Source organism: Takifugu rubripes, chromosome 2 (genome assembly GCF_901000725.2).
Source record: "Takifugu rubripes chromosome 2, fTakRub1.2, whole genome shotgun sequence".
Taxonomy (NCBI): domain Eukaryota; kingdom Metazoa; phylum Chordata; class Actinopteri; order Tetraodontiformes; family Tetraodontidae; genus Takifugu; species Takifugu rubripes.
In genome coordinates, this window is record NC_042286.1 from 6730957 (window position 1) to 6748359 (window position 17403).

General features: G+C 44.6%; 2 protein-coding genes across 9 annotated transcripts; both read right to left on the bottom strand.

The window, feature by feature from the left end:
• Positions 1–298: 298 nt before the first annotated feature.
• Positions 299–8034, bottom strand: bdkrb1 (bradykinin receptor B1). 8 transcript variants are annotated; one of them, XM_029832600.1, is made up of 3 exons: positions 4019–6157; positions 3130–3805; positions 299–2965 (listed from the first exon to the last, which is right to left on the bottom strand). In XM_029832600.1, the coding sequence occupies exons 2-3, from the start codon at positions 3159–3161 to the stop codon at positions 1990–1992; spliced, it is 1008 nt and encodes a 335-aa protein (XP_029688460.1). In that variant the 5' UTR covers positions 3162–3805; positions 4019–6157; the 3' UTR covers positions 299–1989. The 8 variants fall into 8 exon arrangements, 5 of the variants coding, with proteins under 5 accessions (XP_029688460.1, XP_011616811.1, XP_003962789.1 ...); XR_003887562.1 differs by lacking the exon at positions 299–2965 and having other exon boundaries at positions 3161–3423; positions 3526–3805; positions 4019–8033; XR_003887561.1 differs by lacking the exon at positions 299–2965 and having other exon boundaries at positions 3161–3739; positions 4019–8033.
• Positions 8035–10731: 2697 nt separating this feature from the next.
• bdkrb2 (bradykinin receptor B2) lies at positions 10732–13083 on the bottom strand. The gene is made up of 2 exons (XM_003962739.3): positions 12925–13083; positions 10732–12063 (listed from the first exon to the last, which is right to left on the bottom strand). Exons 1-2 carry the CDS (start codon positions 12942–12944, stop codon positions 11025–11027), a joined length of 1059 nt encoding a protein of 352 aa, XP_003962788.1. The 5' UTR covers positions 12945–13083; the 3' UTR covers positions 10732–11024.
• Between the last annotated feature and the right edge of the window lie 4320 nt (positions 13084–17403).

Sequence of the window (17403 nt, forward strand, 5' to 3'; positions counted from 1 at the left end):
GCACAGTTAGAGGAGGAGGGGAGGTGCCAGAGAAGGAGACAAGGAAATCATAGAGGAGACAGAAGTAGGAGCCGATGACTGTAAGGCTTCTGCAGATCAATAAAGTTTCGGGCAACAAGTACAAACACAACACACACTGTGCACTTTTAAAATATTAATAAAGAGCTGAATGCTAATTGATGCCCTTGGACAAAAATATACGATAACAATGACCTGAAAGGCTTTATTTTCCTTGGTTTATTCAAAATGGCTCATTCATACAGGCAACAGTGAAAGTGTAGGAGGAGCAGCTGATTGAATGTAAATGTAATTCCATTAAAAGTACCCCCTAAAATAATCTTATTCCACGTCACACATTATGTAATGTTCCTACACACACAGATATTTTTAGCACCTGTCTTATTTGGTTCAAATTAACCCGGCAGCTCGGGCACAGTATATCATACTACATCACTCATTCCCATAGCAACAGCCAGCAATGGCGACCACAGCCCTGTACGTTGACTGTGGTTCGACAAATACCGACGGATCTTCCACTGAAGGTTTGACTTTGATTACGAGGCTGTTACAGCCACGGCCGTTCATCACGCCTCAGCGGCGGCAGACTCGCAGACACGTGCCGCAGCTGAAAATCGGCCAAAGCACGTTGCAGGTAGAAGCGCCGACGGTGTGACGCAACATTAAACAAGTTCAAGTGTGCCCTCTCTATTCTAAAAGGCCTTCAGTTCCCTCATCAAGGACAGCAGGAGGTGGGAAGTGAAAGGATGGCTGTTCACGTGCGCTTTATGGCTCCCTCCCCGGTTTTGCTGACGCAGGTCTTTCATTGTTATGAGAGACATGTTTTTTAATGGATGGATGGAGCGAAGAATGAAACAGGACAAGGACGCACATGGATGAGTGCAATAAACAGCCTTTGCTATTGAAAACGTGACTCTCAAACAATACAATTAATTACAGGTGGTGGTGGGGATCCCCCAGGATTACCCTGCAAGCAAATAAAAACAATAAAGCTCATTTAGAGCTTTCAAGATGGTCAGAGGGCTCGTTCATGCCCGACTCAGTGTATTGTTGCTCTTATCCACACCTGCCCAATAGGAGTCTTGGATTACGCTCATTTTCCTTGCAACATTTTCCTGTGGCAAACACTCACCACTAAATATGCAATTCTATTAGAAACAATCGTATTAACTGCATTTCTTCCAGGTATAAACTCTACCATTAATTTAACGTTAGCGTGCTGACTCTGGGCATCACATTCCCTAATTACTACTATGTAGACATCTGAACAAACAAATTAGAAAAAGAAAATCAGTTCGGAGGATTAAACTGGCCACATGGAAAATTAGTCTGGGGTCAACGTGGGAATGAGAAGGTTAAATAAGGAGTGAGCAGTGAGATGAGTTTAATCTCCAATTACAATATACAGCACATTTTATGATGAATGTCCTCACATTTCTATTTCCTTATTTCTTGACCCATTTTGGTCAACAGAATGCGCTACAGATGCCTTGTGGCTCACAGCTGATAAAGGTTCAGGCATACATACAAAGTAAACAGACCGTTTATTGCTTTGCATTTTAATTGAAGGCGAAGATAAAAGCAACTGCATGTGTGAGCATTGTAATAAAGGGTTGTTTCATTTGTTTAATGATGTCAAACTGTCTTGAATGGAAACACATTTATTTCTTAAAAAAAAAAGCATAGCAGAGCAGAGATGTGGGTCAGAGAGACAAATCAACTCCCTCTGAATTCTGTAAAGTTGATGTTTATGCTGATCTGTCAGCATATTTCTATGTATTTAAATTGAATGGAAATGTTTTATCTTTGAATGCTTGGCTCCTTTTGTGCAAAAAACCCAACTAATTTGCTATCTTAGAACTGCATTTCAGAAGCCAGCTAAAATCCAGGTACTGGCATCATCTGTAATACTAAAAAAATGGACTTTTGGACTAAACCCGAGCCTCGTGTGTCTCAGTGTAACTTAACGTTCTACACCTCAACGCTAACTCTGCGTGTCCTTTTCTTTTTACAGAAGAGAATGAGCTGACTGATGTTTGCTTTCCCCGATTTGGTAATGAAGCAGTAGAGGAAAGGGTCCACGAGAGGGTTGAGGATGGAGATGGCGACGCTGATCTTGTTTAGATAAAGCAGCCATGTTGCGTTCCTGCAGTCGTCCACTTGTGTCTGGAGGAGCATGATGACGTGTGTCGGTCCGAAGCAGATCAACAGGCATAGCAGGACCACTGTCAGCAGCTTGAAGATCTGCTTGCGTTCCTGTTCCTCTGTGGCCTGGTTGGATCCCACCGCCTTGTAGATCCTCCAGGTGGAAAACATCACCAGGACAACGGGGACGATCAAGCCCAGGAAGAAGCGCGCCAAGCTGATCCGAGCCAGGTGATCTGACATGGGGAGGACGATGTCGAAGCAGAGCGAGTGGCTGCCGTCCTCTTGGTAGGAGTCGTCCCAGGTGATGGTGGTGGCGTTGAAACAGACCACCGCCACCCAAATGGCAGCGCTGACGGCTGTTGCCGTGGTGATTTTCCTGCAGACCATGTACTTGAACGGATGAACCACTGCCAGGTAGCGGTCGAAGGCGATGCAGCAGAGCAGAGCCTCGCTGGTGTAAAAGTTGGTGAAGAGAATGTTGATGGAGAAGATGCAGACGAAGCCTCCGTGCACCCACACGCCGCTCCACAGGTAGTCCAACCACACCAAGAGGCCGGCGGCGAAGCTCAGGTCGCTGAGCGCCAGGTTGAACAGGTACACGCCAAGCTCGTTCTTCTTCCTAATGTGCTTCCAGGCCACGTGGAGGGCGAAGGCGTTGGATGGGACCGTGAGGACGATGACGAATATGTAGAAGAACATAAATCCCCTCTTCCTGGATGTGTTGTCAGCCACGTAGCACTCGAAAAAGCTTTCTTCCAGGGACAAGTTTTCCATTGGCGTGGCGATGATGTGCCCGTGCCTTTTTGAAAAAGGGGCAAAAGCAAGGTGTGACAGAATCTAAGAAAAAAATGCTCTTGGTGGGAGGTTTGCGGACTTAGCTGAAGCTCTAAAAGTTTATAACTTTGCATCTAAACAGAAGCAGAAGCTCAAACCCGCTCTAAATAAATGTGAAGCCGTACTCACGTTGTGGCTGTTGTTGACAGTGTCTCGTCCATAAAAGGTGCTTTCTCTGAGGCGGCCACATTAAAAAAGAATCAGGCTCATTCAGTCGACTATGGGAAAAGGGAAAAGGCAGCGGCAGTAACCCCCTTGTTGCCCCTGACAACCGAGTGCCATTAAATACGTGATAGAGCAAACTACCGGTGCTGGTGACACAGCAGCTTTTAATTTCGATGCTCCATCGACTGTTTTTATGGTTGGTTTGTCAATACAGATGCAGGTTAAGGTCTGATTATTGTTGCCCACAAGAGGAAGAAACTGTAAGAACCACAGTCAGAGCTCTGTGTTACAGTAAATGTAAACAAAGGGCGTTCTTTTTTTTATCAGTAAACCAAGCCTTTTGGTAGCTATTATATTTACTTTTGGTGAGCAGCATTTCTACCATCTGTTCCTCAACATGCTTCCTTCACCCCTCCGGTGACATAGTGGGCACAATGGGGAAGTCTGAGCCAGGTCAGGAACAATAACAGATGTGTGGCCCCCAGATGTTTGCCAGCTGGGCTCTTTTCCTCGTCTGTCTCCAGCCTGGGGATTCTTCACTTTCTGGACACTGGGGGAGCCAACTGGGGACAAACTGCATCCAGAAGCACAGGTTAAACCCTGTAGACTCCGATGATGGGGGGGTGACCTTGAGGGTGACCTTGAGTCAAAACATCATACAACAAACAGCAGAAATAGTAGCACTGGAAAGACAATGGGTATGTTTTAATAATGACATAAAAGATTAGGTAAAACAGATACATACGTCCAATTGGCATTCAATTATGGGGAAAGCAAAGTCAGGCCTGTCACCTATATTATCACCTCGAGAAGGGTGTCTTTTACAAAACATTACTATATAATTTAGACTTACATTGTTACTTAAAGCATCACATTTGGTATTTTCACTGGAACGGGTCCACTGGCCTCGCTGGGAGCGTCATGTGGTCAAGATTTAAAACAAAAAACAGGAATAACATTATAAGAAGGATTCTACCGCCCTCTTGCGGCATGATTGGGAACATACGGACGTCAGTTACCTGAAGCAACCGCAGAGCTGTTCTGCTGGTTCGTAAAGATCAAACACTATAAATACTGTCATTTTTCCCCCATTTCTTTCAGAGATATTTCATTCCAAATACGACTGATGAGGATGAACTGCAATAAATTAACATCTGAGAATAAATAACACTAATTAACAGAGGAAGTGTTCTAAAAGGGGAGCTTTGCTAAATCAGTGTACAATCTTAACTAAGAAAGAAAACAATGACACACAAGAACTGACATGGATGAAAACAGGAAAAAAGAAAATTAACTGTTTTGTATTTATGTCATTTTCTAATTTTACAGCAACCTATTGACAAATCGCTTCCGTCTCAGAACCTTGAAAGTTGGACCGCAAGTAACATAAAATCAACAATTTAGAGCAGCGAATCCTCCCTCAAGCACTTCCATGTGCTTGACCTCAGGTCTGTTGACGTTACAGGGTGCAACATCGCTTTGGTGTGACCATATAAGAAAATTTGTGATGCCTCTTCTCAGTGACGTCCCCGAGGAAGTTTCCAGACAAGTCGCAGGCTCAGGGCGCCGTGGAGGAAGGCCAAATATGCAAAAAGTCAGTCTTTTCTCTCACAGATGCATTTCTAAATTAGCGAACACTCCTGAGTCGAGGCTCTTCACGCACAGGCGGCGTGTCACAGCTGGAGGTGGCATCAGTGTCGTTCAGTCATTCACAGATCACCTGGAAACAGTTGGCTGCATGTGTGAATGGATGCAATCCATCATTTACAGAGGCCCAGAAGTGCAACAGCAGAACAAGAGACTTGGCTTATTAAAGTCACGAGATCAGAAAGAAAAGTGAGAAATGCTGTAAAGCATCACGCTGATGGAAGTGAGCTGGCGGCAGCTTCGTGATGAATGAGCGTGAAAGTTTAAGGGCCCTGCAGGGTCGAAGCTCTGCCCACAAAACGACGTCAGGTTCAGACAGGCTGAAGACCTTCTTGCATGCAAGCAAAACAGTTCCCCCCCCTTTTTTTTTTTTTTTTTTGCATTTGTCACTTTCTTTGAACATCTCTGCGGTAAAAGTAGATGTTAGATGTATCATATTCAGAAAATGCCCTCATTTTGTGTGCATTAAATTTTGATAAACACTGATATAACTCTGTTTATGGATCTTCTGAAGCATATTTGTCATATATGTCTCTTCTGCAAAAGCCTGAGATTAAACAGGTCTCAGCTCTGCAAAATAGAGTATTTTTAATGACATTAAATGGCAAAAATGTTCTTTTTTGTGGCAAAAATCACCTTTGATTAAAAAATGCTGCTAGATTTCACATTAGAGCATCAAGCACAACAAAATAAAGACACATCAGTGACTTACACCAGAAAACTAAATGCATTTAAGCTAAACTGCACGTTCTTAAGCAGTGAAAAGAATATTTAGCCAAATATTTTATGCAGAGTTTTCCATGAATCTTTTAAGCTGCATTAAGAGCTACCATCTGATTTTGTAATAACGTAAAAGCCATTTAACCCTAGTTTCCTGCGTTGGGGAGAGCTGAAAAAAATAAAGTAAATACACTTAAATAAAGCAGATGTTCAGTTTCACAGACAATGTGTATTTTTCAGAACATACGGGTCACAGAAAAGGTTTATTTTTACATCTCTGCAGTTATCAAAATGCATAAATTTGGTCCTTAGAGTTCACAACTGCATTTTTTGATGGACTCAGTAGTCTGGCGTTCTAAACTAGTATTATGAATAAAAAATTCCACTGACTCGAGTCCAAACAAACAGTTTGAACGATTTTTGGTGCTGTCGTCTGTGTTTTTTTGGACATTAAACATCAGCAGAGTGTCCTAATGGAAGCTGAAATCCTAAAATCTGCGTCCATTATCAGCTTTTCTCCAGGAATCGAATGTCCGACATCCTCCAATAGTGCTGCGTAACTTTATTAAAGCATAATTGTTGCACATTAAATGTGAGGAGTCTCATTTCCTGGATACAATGATGACACAGTCTCAGGTCACCATTTCATTGGGGATGAACACCGTCTTTATTTGCTCCGTTCTGTTGATGTAAGTCGACACGACGGAGCGCTGAAAGGTCGTCATGTCCGAACCTCTGCGGCTGTGCCGGGTCCTCCTGCAGATGTCTCGCACTTTCCTCTGAAAGTACTGCCCGGAGAAGACATACAGCAGCGGGTTCAGGGCGCTGTTCAGGAAGGCCAGGTAGACTGAAACCTGGGCGGCGATGTTCAGAGCGGGGTACCACTTCGCCTCGTCCAGGACCTCCGCATCGCTGAGGATGTCCAGGAAGACGACCACCTGGAACGGACCCCAGCACAGCAAGAACACCAGCGTGACGGCATACACCAGCATCGTGGCCTTCCTGTCGTTGATGTCACGGAAGCCGGAGCTCTCTCTCCTCTCCGATAAAGACCTGAGGATGTTCACGCTGCTGAAAAGAATGACCAGAAAAGGCACCAAGAAGCCCACCACGTTTATCAGGACCTGGTGGGCCAGCTTCCAAGGGTCTCCATGACTGTAGTCCAGCACGCAGGCCGTCGTCCTCAGCTCCTCGATGAACTTGACCTTTCTGTGAAGCATGTTGGGCGTGCTCAGCAGGAGGCCCCACAACCACAGCAGGAGGCAGATCACCTTTGCGTAGAGGGTCCGTCTCAGCCGCGCGGCTTCCATGGTCTTCACCAGCGCCAGGTAGCGGTCCACACTTATCATGACCAGCGTGTAGCTGCTGGTGTAGAAGTTGACCACGATGGCCGAGTTGACCAGTTTGCACAGGGCTTCCCCGTAAGGCCAGTTGTACTGGTTCAGGATATTCATGGCCCAGAATGGGAGGCCGCACAGCAGGACAAAGTCGGCCAGCGCCAGGTTGCTCAGGTAGATCTCGGCGACGGTCAGTCGGTCCTTGTGGATCAGGTACACCAGCAGCACGAAGGCGTTAAAGAGGAGCCCAAACAGGCATAAGGTGAAGATGTAGGGGGGGATGATGGCATAGATCAGATCCCACTCCTCATGGAGGGAAGGGTCTGAGGAATTGGATGGGATGGAAATGTTTTCCTGCCACAGCCTGGTCAGAGGTGCAAACTCCTCCACCCCCATGTCTAGAAGCGAACAGCCAGACGTGACTCATCACTAAACATCTGGACACTGAAAATGTTTTAAAAAGACAGTTCCCGCGTGCACGTTTTCACCCTCATGCCTGCATCTCACGGGTTTCTGCGCGTTTCACTCATGCGGAAGCTGAAATTTAAGCCAGCAGCCTGCGTTTACCTGTCTTTGAAGTTCGGCACCGGATTCTGTTTACACATGCCCGCCCACGTGCACAGGGTGTGACGGAAAAGCTGTAATGGTGAATCTGGAAGAGTCGCGAGCGACAACGTGCAGCCTTTCACGCATGCAAGACCGGAGCAAACAAAGGAACGGACGGGCGCGTTCAAGAATTCACCTGGAAGAACCGTGCGCACGTTTACGCATGCACATGAGGAGACCAGAGGGTGAAAGGGAGCCAGAACTCCAAGAACCAGTCAGCAACAGATTCCAACAAATACAGAAACAACCGTCTAGGCGTCAGATCCATAAAGGTGAAACCAAAAGAAACAAACCGCTGAGTAGAGAAGTTAAAAGGCTCTTACCAAAGATCACCGGGAAAGATTCCTGTGGCGGCAAGAAGATGCATCTGGAACCCAGCTCATGTGTGTGTGAGTGTGTGTGTGTCTGTGTGCGTATACACTGAGCTTGTGGTAAGAATATACAGAGAGTGAGGGGAGAGATCTACTCCCGGCCTTCTTGTATACAGACTTGCATTCTTCCACACCCTCGGCCGAGAACTTCAATGCATCATTTTGTTTATCAGAGAGTCAGAATTTTATGTGTGTGTGTGTGGGGGGGGGGGGGGGGTGTGTGTGGGTGTGTGTGTGGGTGTGGGTCTTAGAGATAAGCTGAAGCTGCCAACGCACCAAAGTGGAGCTGACCAGATAAAACTGTCAACAACTTTCATCAGCGGATGGAATATCCTTAACGTGAGACCAACCCAATAACTTTTATACCTAAACAACATTTTTGAGGCGGCGACTTACGTAAAGATCGTGCACATTCATGTAGAAGGTTGTCTACGGGTTATAAGCTGTAATTCTTCAACAGAGCAATCGTCTGTAAATGTTGTGAATCATGTAAACATCAAAAGAGGGTCACACAGACCACATATCTTTTCATCTGATGTCATGAGACGTTTTATTATAAAAGCAAACAACGGAGTTTCCGCGTCCGTTTTACGGTCAACACAAGCATTGACGTTTTCCCTACAGCTCTCTGGCTTCTTGTCGTACAGGAATCATATTTTGTGCGAGGAAATCCATCCACGTAAGAGCGGGGACGAACTTGAATACTCTCTGAGGAACAGTCCCAGAGTCAGAACCAACGTTAGAGGAGCTACAGAATACTTCTGTATGAAGTATTCTCATACTATGTGTGTAGGAACTAAGCAAGAGAACATCGGAAAGCTCCACCAAACTAAAATCCTGCTAGTACATGGAGTCAAAGGTCAAGTGAGTTATATCTGAGAGCACCTAGCTTATTTTAAAGGACGGAATACAGGAAGTTGAGGATCATACAGTAAAAGAAGCATAGAATGGTAGTTAATAAACAATTTTCTGCAGTAAGGACTCTTTTTTTGCCACGCCCTGCTGGCTTACAGCTTTAAGCTAAAAGTTTCAAGGGTGTATGTGGGGTTTTTTTTAACCACCACTTTTTGAGCAGCATTTAAAAGCTGATGTAAACAGTGAGCTGTCTGCAACAGCTCATCGGAGGAGTGACTGTGTGATGATGATCCTCAAGAATGGGGATCATCATTCTTACATCATCCCACTCTGCACCGCTGCCAGACACCCAAACATTTGGCTTTCAGCAGATACTTGACCTGAAATACATAGAGGGTGTTGCAGATCAGCTACAGGCAAAGCCAGAGGCTAATGTTAGCATACAGACTGTAGCAGCAGGTAACTGTTACCCAGGTGGGCTCAAACCTCTTGTACGTGACAGTGAAATCCCTTCCCTACATCATAGAGGTGCCAAAGCTATGCTAACGTTGTGAAAATCAGAGCATACACCAGGAGCTGTGGGAGGGTCTTGGAGCACAGGTAGACTGCTGTTTATTTATTTACTTTACTCGAGTTTTTCTAATTATGAGCATTATGAGTTTTTTTTTTTAATAACTGTTCTGTAGAAATTCAACACACCTTCTTCTATGTTAAGGTTCTCACTTCCAGATGTGCTCAGGTGTTTCTAACAGCTGCCTGACTGCTCGCTAACATTTAAGTCACCAAGGAGGAGACAATAACTCGGTTTCGCTGTGAGGAATTTGTTACAAATTATGCAGAAATGTGCAAGATGCCCATGTTAAAAGGGTTCGCTCTAATAAGAGTTATAAACACAAGTTCAAAATTCTTGTGTTATTGTCTCTGCCAACAGTTTCTTGGACTGCTGTTGGGATTCCTGTGTGGATTTTTAACAAAATCCAGTAGAATGGGAGGGAACCTTTAACCCTTTAACCTTGGTCCTGGTCCTGAATAAATGGTTAGAATTGTTAGTCGTAGTAGAGTTTTTATTATTTCATTTTATAATAAGTCTGTCTCCAAAAAAAAAAAAAAAAAGCCCCTAAAAATACAGAGAATTTATTCTATTGTGGCTACACGAGCAATCTTCTCATTAAGAAAACAAATAGGAGGATCTTGCCAGAATCTTCATTTAAAACCACAGAATGAAATTTGTTGCTTTGGTTCCATCCAAACAATGTCTGAGGGGGAAAAAGGATGCTGCTGTGGTGTGAGACCACTGCAGAGACCCTTGTGGGAAAGAGAAAATCATCGCCGTGGAAACCGACACACTCTTGAAGCATCACAGATGCTGGAGATCAACCGTGCAGGAGCTTCAAGTTGGGTCTAAACATGTGGTTCTATACATGTTCTGATGGTTCATTGCCCGGCCCTTGTGGTTGTTCTTGGCAACTGAGGCTCATATTTCTCCTCTCAGCAGTGTTCCAACACTGTAGTTTACTGGTCCCCAGACCCGACCAAGCTACTGGTTCAAGCCTGGACACACTCCTTCCGTCTTCCTGTCACCATATTCCAGACTGACATTAAAGAAAGTTGTTCAATCGGTGTATTTTTGGCAGTAATTCTACCCTGCAGCTCCGTCTGCCTGTTTTTGTTCCGCAGCATTTTCCAGCTCCAGCGACGGTGGCGAAGGCTGACTCCCAACGAAGGTTTCCTGTTTGGCCAAACATGCCTTCATTCTGCAGACAAACTGAGGGTGTATCCGCGGCCGCAGCCCACGCTGAATCAACACCGGCCCGTTAAACACTGCAGCGTGGGGAGAGCAGCGGTGTGTTGCGACAGCTCCAGAGCACACAGCCAACAAAAAGAAGCGTGTACGTGTGTGTGCGCACGTGTGTGTGTGTGTTTGCGTGTCACTGCTGGAAAATCTCTGACAGACTACTGGTTCTGACTCAGAAACTGAGTCAAGCAAGCCGGAAAAAAGGTTGGGCTCATTTAAACGCATCACAAAAACGTAACAGGAAAACTCTCAAGTTTTATTGGACATTCATTTACAAGTCAACTATTTACAACTGAGCGAAGCGGCGTGAAACCTGTATTTACATGTAATCTGGAGGTCAATATTCAGAAAGGTCCTGCCTTTTGGTCGTCAGCTAATGACGTTTACTTTAACAAAATGTTGTTTTTTTTCCCTTTCAGGCCAGAACAAGCTGAGATAAGCCAGGATCTTTGGTCCCCTTAGAAGACACACTACTATTACATTATCCTTAGATAATGAAGTGGCCTGAGAAGAACTGCGGTTCACATTTCAGGCCACTGTCTTCACGGTGGAGGAGAGATTGGATCGCGTCGACTCGGAGTTGACAGCCTTCTTGCTGCTCCACTGGCTGAAGACTTCCCGGACCTTTTTCCGGAAATTCTTCCCAACGATGACGTAGAGGATGGGGTTGAGGACGCTGTTAAAGAAGGCCAGGTAGGTGAAGATTTGGTTGGCGATTTCGAGGACGTTGTTGAGGTGACAGCCGCTCAGGACTTCGGCTCGCATCAGCACGTCCAGCGTGGTAACGAAGTGGAACGGCACCCAGCAGATGAGGAAGGCCAGCAGGACCGCCAGCACCAGAGTCGTGGCCCTCTTCTCCGTTTTCTCAGCATTGAGCCTCTCTATGGTCTTCACCTTCAGCCCACGAATGATCTTATAGGTGCAGAACGAGATGATGGAAATAGGAACAAAGAAGCAGAACACCACCAGGAGGGTGTCGCAGAACAGCTCTAAGGCGCGGTTTTGGTAATCCAGGAAGCAGGCGTGTATGCCGTACTCAGGGAAGTGTTCCACCGTCCTGTAGATGATCGTGGGGATACACAGAAGGAACCCAAGCCCCCACATCAGCAGACAGCCCAACTTGGCGTATTTGGGCCTCCGCATCTGGCCGTAGGACATGGTGTGCACCAGGGCCACATAGCGGTCTATGCTGACCAGAGTGAGGATGTAGATGCTGCTGTATGCGTTCATCTTGATGCCCAGGTTGACGGCTTTGCACAGGAAGAGCCCGAAAGGCCAGTCGAAGCCGTTCCATATGTTGACAGCCCAGAACGGCAGACAGGACAGCAGCAGCAGGTCGGCGGCCGCCAGGTTGCTCAGGTAGATCTCGGCCACGGTGCAGGACTTCTTGTGCAGGCAGAAAACCATCAGGACAAAGACGTTTAGCACGACTCCCATGACGGTGATGATCAGGATGTACACCGGCTGGTTGGTGTACAGCCAATTCCAGGCATCTGTTTCTGGACACTCGGTCCCATTGGTGTAGTTCTGGTCTCCATGCAGCGGCGTGGTGCTGACGTAGGGGAGGCTGTGAGGGACACAAGGCAGATAGATTTAAAAAAACAGCCTTGGGATCTTCAAACAACAGCAACTCAATGAGGTAAACGTCTATTTCAAACTTTTCTTACATATACCAGTCAAAATACTTTAAAAGGACAATTTATTTATTATAGCCACAAGTTCTACATGAAAAGCACGTCATCAGTCAAACTTGCAAATTTCATTATTTTCCAGCTGCTGACATTTATTGACTTACTGTGCAATTACTGCGCTAACTGAGCTGCAGCGCTCTGAGCACCTCCACAACGTCTTAAAGCAGAGCAAACCTGGGAAGGGTCTTGGTTTTAAACCTTAGAAAGTGGAGATCTTTCTGCGTCTCCGTCCACTTGTGCACCACCAAGTCACAGAGTGTTTATCATCAGCAATAACAATAGCAGTTGCAGGCTGGTTTCCCAGATCTGAGGTGGTTGGATAACATCTTTATAATCACATTGGCCAAGAACCTTCTGAAGGACCTCCTGAACTGGCAGTTCAACTGTAGATTTTTAATATTTGTTCGATTGAATGTAAGAGAGCATTTTGCTTTTGTTGCTGGAACGACAAAAGAAAAGTGGCTGCCCACAAAACTGTAACCCGAGTTCTCGCTGAGACCATGTGTTTGACATTTTCTAAATTAATAACATATTTTGCAGAAATCCAAAAGCACCAAACCTGACATGGAAAGTTGAGAAGAAGAAAGAACTTTTGGAGTTTATCTTGGTTCTATTTTGTTGCGCTGTGTACAGTTTTACATCAACAAACAATCCCAATTTATAACTTTTCAACCCTTTTTGATTTTCCTCTTAAAAAATAAAGCCGTCCCCGGACGTCCGAACCAAACACAGCTTACCTTGTGGGCTGAAGAGTCATTTTCTCCTGAATAAATCCAGATGAGAAATGTTGGGACGGTCGGTTGGTTAGCGCCTCCAGTGCCCTCCCTTCACTGCGCTCTGTCCGCGTCTGACTCGCTCTCTTAAAGGAAACAGTAATGGCAGCGATGTGACCTAAAACGTCATCCTGCAGTCTGCACTTCTCTCCATCCTACTTCTGCCTGCCTGAGATGGTCTCTGTGGGTGTTCAAGATCAAGGGAGTGGCTTTTTCTCGGGTTTGTATTCCATTAGAAAAGAAGAGATCTTTGAATGCAAGCGTGTCCAGACACCTCAAGCAACGTTTTTCAATGGAATTTCAATGCAAAATTCATTCTTCTTTCAAATTCCCTCAGTGCTCGGGCAAAAAGCCAAATCTAGCATTTTAAAAAGCTCAAACCTGGATGATGGAACATGTTATTATATACTGACATGTCGGCACATTGACCATTGAACACTGAGTGGATCATCAGGCAGGATCTTGATTAATCTAAAGCTACATTATTACCAGGCAAACAGGTACTGAGCTGTCAATCATGGAATTTCAGTCCATTTGTTTTAGGATCAAATACATTAAACTCAACACACTACACACAAATCCATCACTTAAAATCATTTTAATTCCAAAAGGTATCCAGACTCACCAATAGATGTTAATTAGACCTTTAAATAATAATGTAATTCCTTGTTAAAAGTTTTAAACATCCCGTGAATAACCACTATTTACACTTTATTACACCTTCAATAATGTCCATTGTGACTTATAGACATTTAATAAAATGAAAACGAGTTTAGCTTCAAGCTACAACGTAAATTAGAAATATCACCACAGTTTGACATGAATGTTAGCTGCCAACTTCCTTAAGTGTAAAAAAAAAATGTTTTAGTACATTTAATCCTGCGAGTCTATTCAGTGGAAGCTGTCAATCAATCAAGCAGAGGCGTCTTTTGATGGAGCCATCTCTGCCTTTAGCGGCTCTTTCTGTCATTGTAGGAAAGATGATACTATAGAGGCCCGAGTCCTGGAAATTACAGCCGAAATGTAAATCCCACTTGGAAATCATTCAGAGATAACACTGAGGATGGAAGGAGGCGGACTGTGGGTCTACCAAAATGAGGGAGTCTGCCCTTTACAAGGTCCAAATCCAGACTTTGGTGCCGACAAAATTCACTTTAGGGTGTAATTTAGCTTTGAGCAACACCGAAAACCAAACAGAGAGCTGACATTTTCACTGTTTACTCTAAATCTAGCAATGAATAACATTTCAGGTTGACAGATGCTGAATTTCACCGATGAGTTGTCTGTTATCCACTTTTTATTCCTGTTTAGTTACACAGAGGGGGGTGCTGGAGTCTATCCCAGCAGTCATGGGAGAGCCAGGAATCCTCCCTGGAGACAGAATCTGTGGAAGGAAGGCAGAGTACCTCGAGAACACCCACACTGGAACAGGGAGAACATCCATTCTCTGTCCCAAACCTCATAAGTTGATCGTCCCAGACACGTCAGCCTTTCAGGGAAGCCTCGGCCGTGATTCTTGAATCATTTCCCAATTTCCTGCTGCCTGACTCTTGTCTTCCTGGGTGATGTCAGTGCCGACACGTGTAAAGAATAACCAACATTTAAACAACGCTGTCAGAGATTCTGCAGGTCTATTAGGCTGTTGCTCTAATAGACATAATGACTGCATGTTGCTGCTTAATCATCAGGCGGGTCATTATTATCCTATCTGAGCTTCATTTATCTGGGAGACACAATTACGACGTTAACAGCACAGCAGTTTGGAAGACATTAAGGCTTTACATACATCAAAGGCTGAGGCCAGAGTCAGTTAGAATCACCAAAGGCAGAAGTCGCTAGTGTCTAAAAGTACATTATGGTGTCATGTTCGCGTGATTATGATGTGACGAATGCATGACCGTTCATGTGACTGCTCATGAAATGATGCACAGATGAATTTCTGCTTTTTCAACTCTTCTTAAATGTTATATAACGATATATGGTGGTTTTAGAGGAGGCCCGAGCCATGTAACCTGAGCAGTTCTGAATTCAGGCTGCAGCCGTTAGCACGCGGCTAATCGAATGATGCCATATAATCAGATTTCCTACCGCTGCAAAACGGATAGATGCTCGCTTCCTCATCTGCCCCCCATTGAAATACAAGATCAAAATCACAAAAAGTCATCTGGGCAATGTCGTAACTCACTTTGCTCTTCCTGTTCAGTTCTCAAGACGTTTCCTGCAATGCTGAAAAGGGAACCTAAGCAACCCCTAAAGGTCGGATCAGAATTTCACCAACATAGTGCCCTTCCATTTCCTGGTGTAATGTCACTACCTGAAAAGAGTGTTAAATATCCAGACACCATCCTTCCAGGTCTCAGCACACCTCTCATGTCCTTTTCATTTCACTGCATATTACCACTACCAGTCATTCACAAACAGCCACCGTAGTGGTAGCTGGTAACACTACAAGTCATTAGAGAGGAAGCACAACTTTAGGGAACATGTGACTATGCTGGCATTCCAAAGTACTATTAAAGTGCACTTACTGCACTTTTGATGATAGCTGAAGTTGCAAATGTGTTGCGCAGGTAATGAAGCGGTTTGTAATCCCTCTTGTTGACAAAGGAAATGCTGCAAAACCTATTTTTTTTATTTTTTTTAGAAGACTCGTGGTTAAAAGAAACGTCTCCAGCACACAACGAAATCATTAAAAGTACTAGGTTTGCAACGCTTTGTCATCGGAAGTCAGGAGAAGCGGAGGGAAAAGCAGCTTAAAGAGAACTTAAAGAGAAAATTAAGTTATCTCTGTTGTATTGTAGTTTTCATTTATTGACCGAGCACAAAAATAATAATACAGCAGTCTCGTCTTATACTGGCCAAACACAGAACAGGCCTTATTTTGAGAACACGCAGCAGCTGCGTTTATGTAATTTTACAGTGGAAAGAGCGCCACAAATACAATCCTGCGGTCTTGAGGTGGCACCAGAAGTCTGTGAGTGGCTATTTCAAACTTTTGTTGAATGGTTTCTATTAAAAATCACTGCAAATTCGAGTGTCTGTTTGTTTCATTAGAGTTGAAAAGGTTGAGATTCAAAGCGCTCTTATTTGTTAAATAGTTGTTTTCCCGTCCCTACATCTGAAAGCATTTAAGGCCTCCGAGTGATGTTGGGGACAGATGACAGCTTAGTCTGTTGCTGTCAGCCATGTCTGACTGGTGTGTGATGTAGTGTACATGTCTGGACGAGGGGGCGGCCAGGCTTTTACTCCAAAATACTAATTTCCTGTCTTCTCGGGTTCGTCTCTTTAGGGTTCTGCCCAGGCAGCGGGGCTGATCCTGCTCCTTGTCTCCACATTTCACAACAACCCCCAGATCTGAGACAAAACAACTGCACTCAGACATTGTTTTCACAGCTGTTCTGCACCATCAGGGCCTTCGGAGGCAGCGTGAGCTCTGGCATAAAAGATTATATCAAAGCAGCTCCAGGCGCTGACACACAGTGACCCTGTAACCCCCGGGCTCCTCTCTAAACTGCTAACTGCAGCTCGCATGATGGCACTGATGCAACCTAGACCGGCGGCTGTGGGAAATACAACCACTCCCTCAGAAAGTCAAACTCGACACTGGTTTTTATGCTGCTATAAGGACAAGACAAGAGTGGGAGCTAAAATATGCCGTTCACATTTTAGCAGAGGCAGAAATTGTGCAACTCAAATGCAACAAAAGCAATAAAAATAGTCCTCTCAGCTTCCTTTTTGCTACGACCCTGCAATCACAAGATGCACAGAATCATCTGGCGGAGTTTTTTTTATTTTTTATGAAACTTGGCATTTCTCTGTGCTTTTGCTCTGTTGTCAAGTGTGACGCCCAGTACGTGAAAAATGAGCAGATTGAAGGCAACGTCTCTCTGCAGGATATCGTGTCTGATTCACTGAGGCACTACGGGGTCCACGTTCACCCTGGGGATGCAAACAAGGGCTCTGAGTATTTCCACATTGTCACAACCATTCAGTACAACAAGCAGGAAGGAGACGATGCTGCAGCACAAGTTATCTCAGATCTGAATCAACTCCCTCTCCAAGGCAATGTTTTAAAATTCACCATTTCAACCTGCAGTTCAGCACTTTTGAACTATACTGTTACCCCACATGAATGATTGAAGATTTTATTTTAACCAAATAGTCTCAGTAGTTTGTTACTGAACCATATTTTATTTTTTGCAGGTGCCCTTACAAGAAATTCTGGTGCGCTTTATAATAATCATGCTGGTTGTTATAAACATAATCTATTCAGTTGCAATGCCTGTGTAAATTGTATTTATCCCCCCAAACGCTGAAAAACTGCAGAATTGCATTTGCACATTAATATATTTGTACTCAAAACAAACTGCTGCTCTCGAACGTTCCATCTCTAAACACAGCGCCCTCTGCTGGATAAATATAAAATGTTTTTTTAGATTTTCT

Excerpts from the sequence above, each read along its gene's own strand:
- bdkrb1 (XM_011618509.2), bottom strand. The coding sequence starts at position 7,265 with ATGGGGGTGGAGGAGTTTGCACCTCTGACCAGGCTGTGGCAGGAAAAC.
- bdkrb2 (XM_003962739.3), bottom strand. The coding sequence starts at position 12,944 with ATGACTCTTCAGCCCACAAG. Across the intron at positions 12,064-12,924 it reads ATGACTCTTCAGCCCACAAG|CCTCCCCTACGTCAGCACCA; the intron begins GTAAGCTGTGTT and ends TGTCCCTCACAG.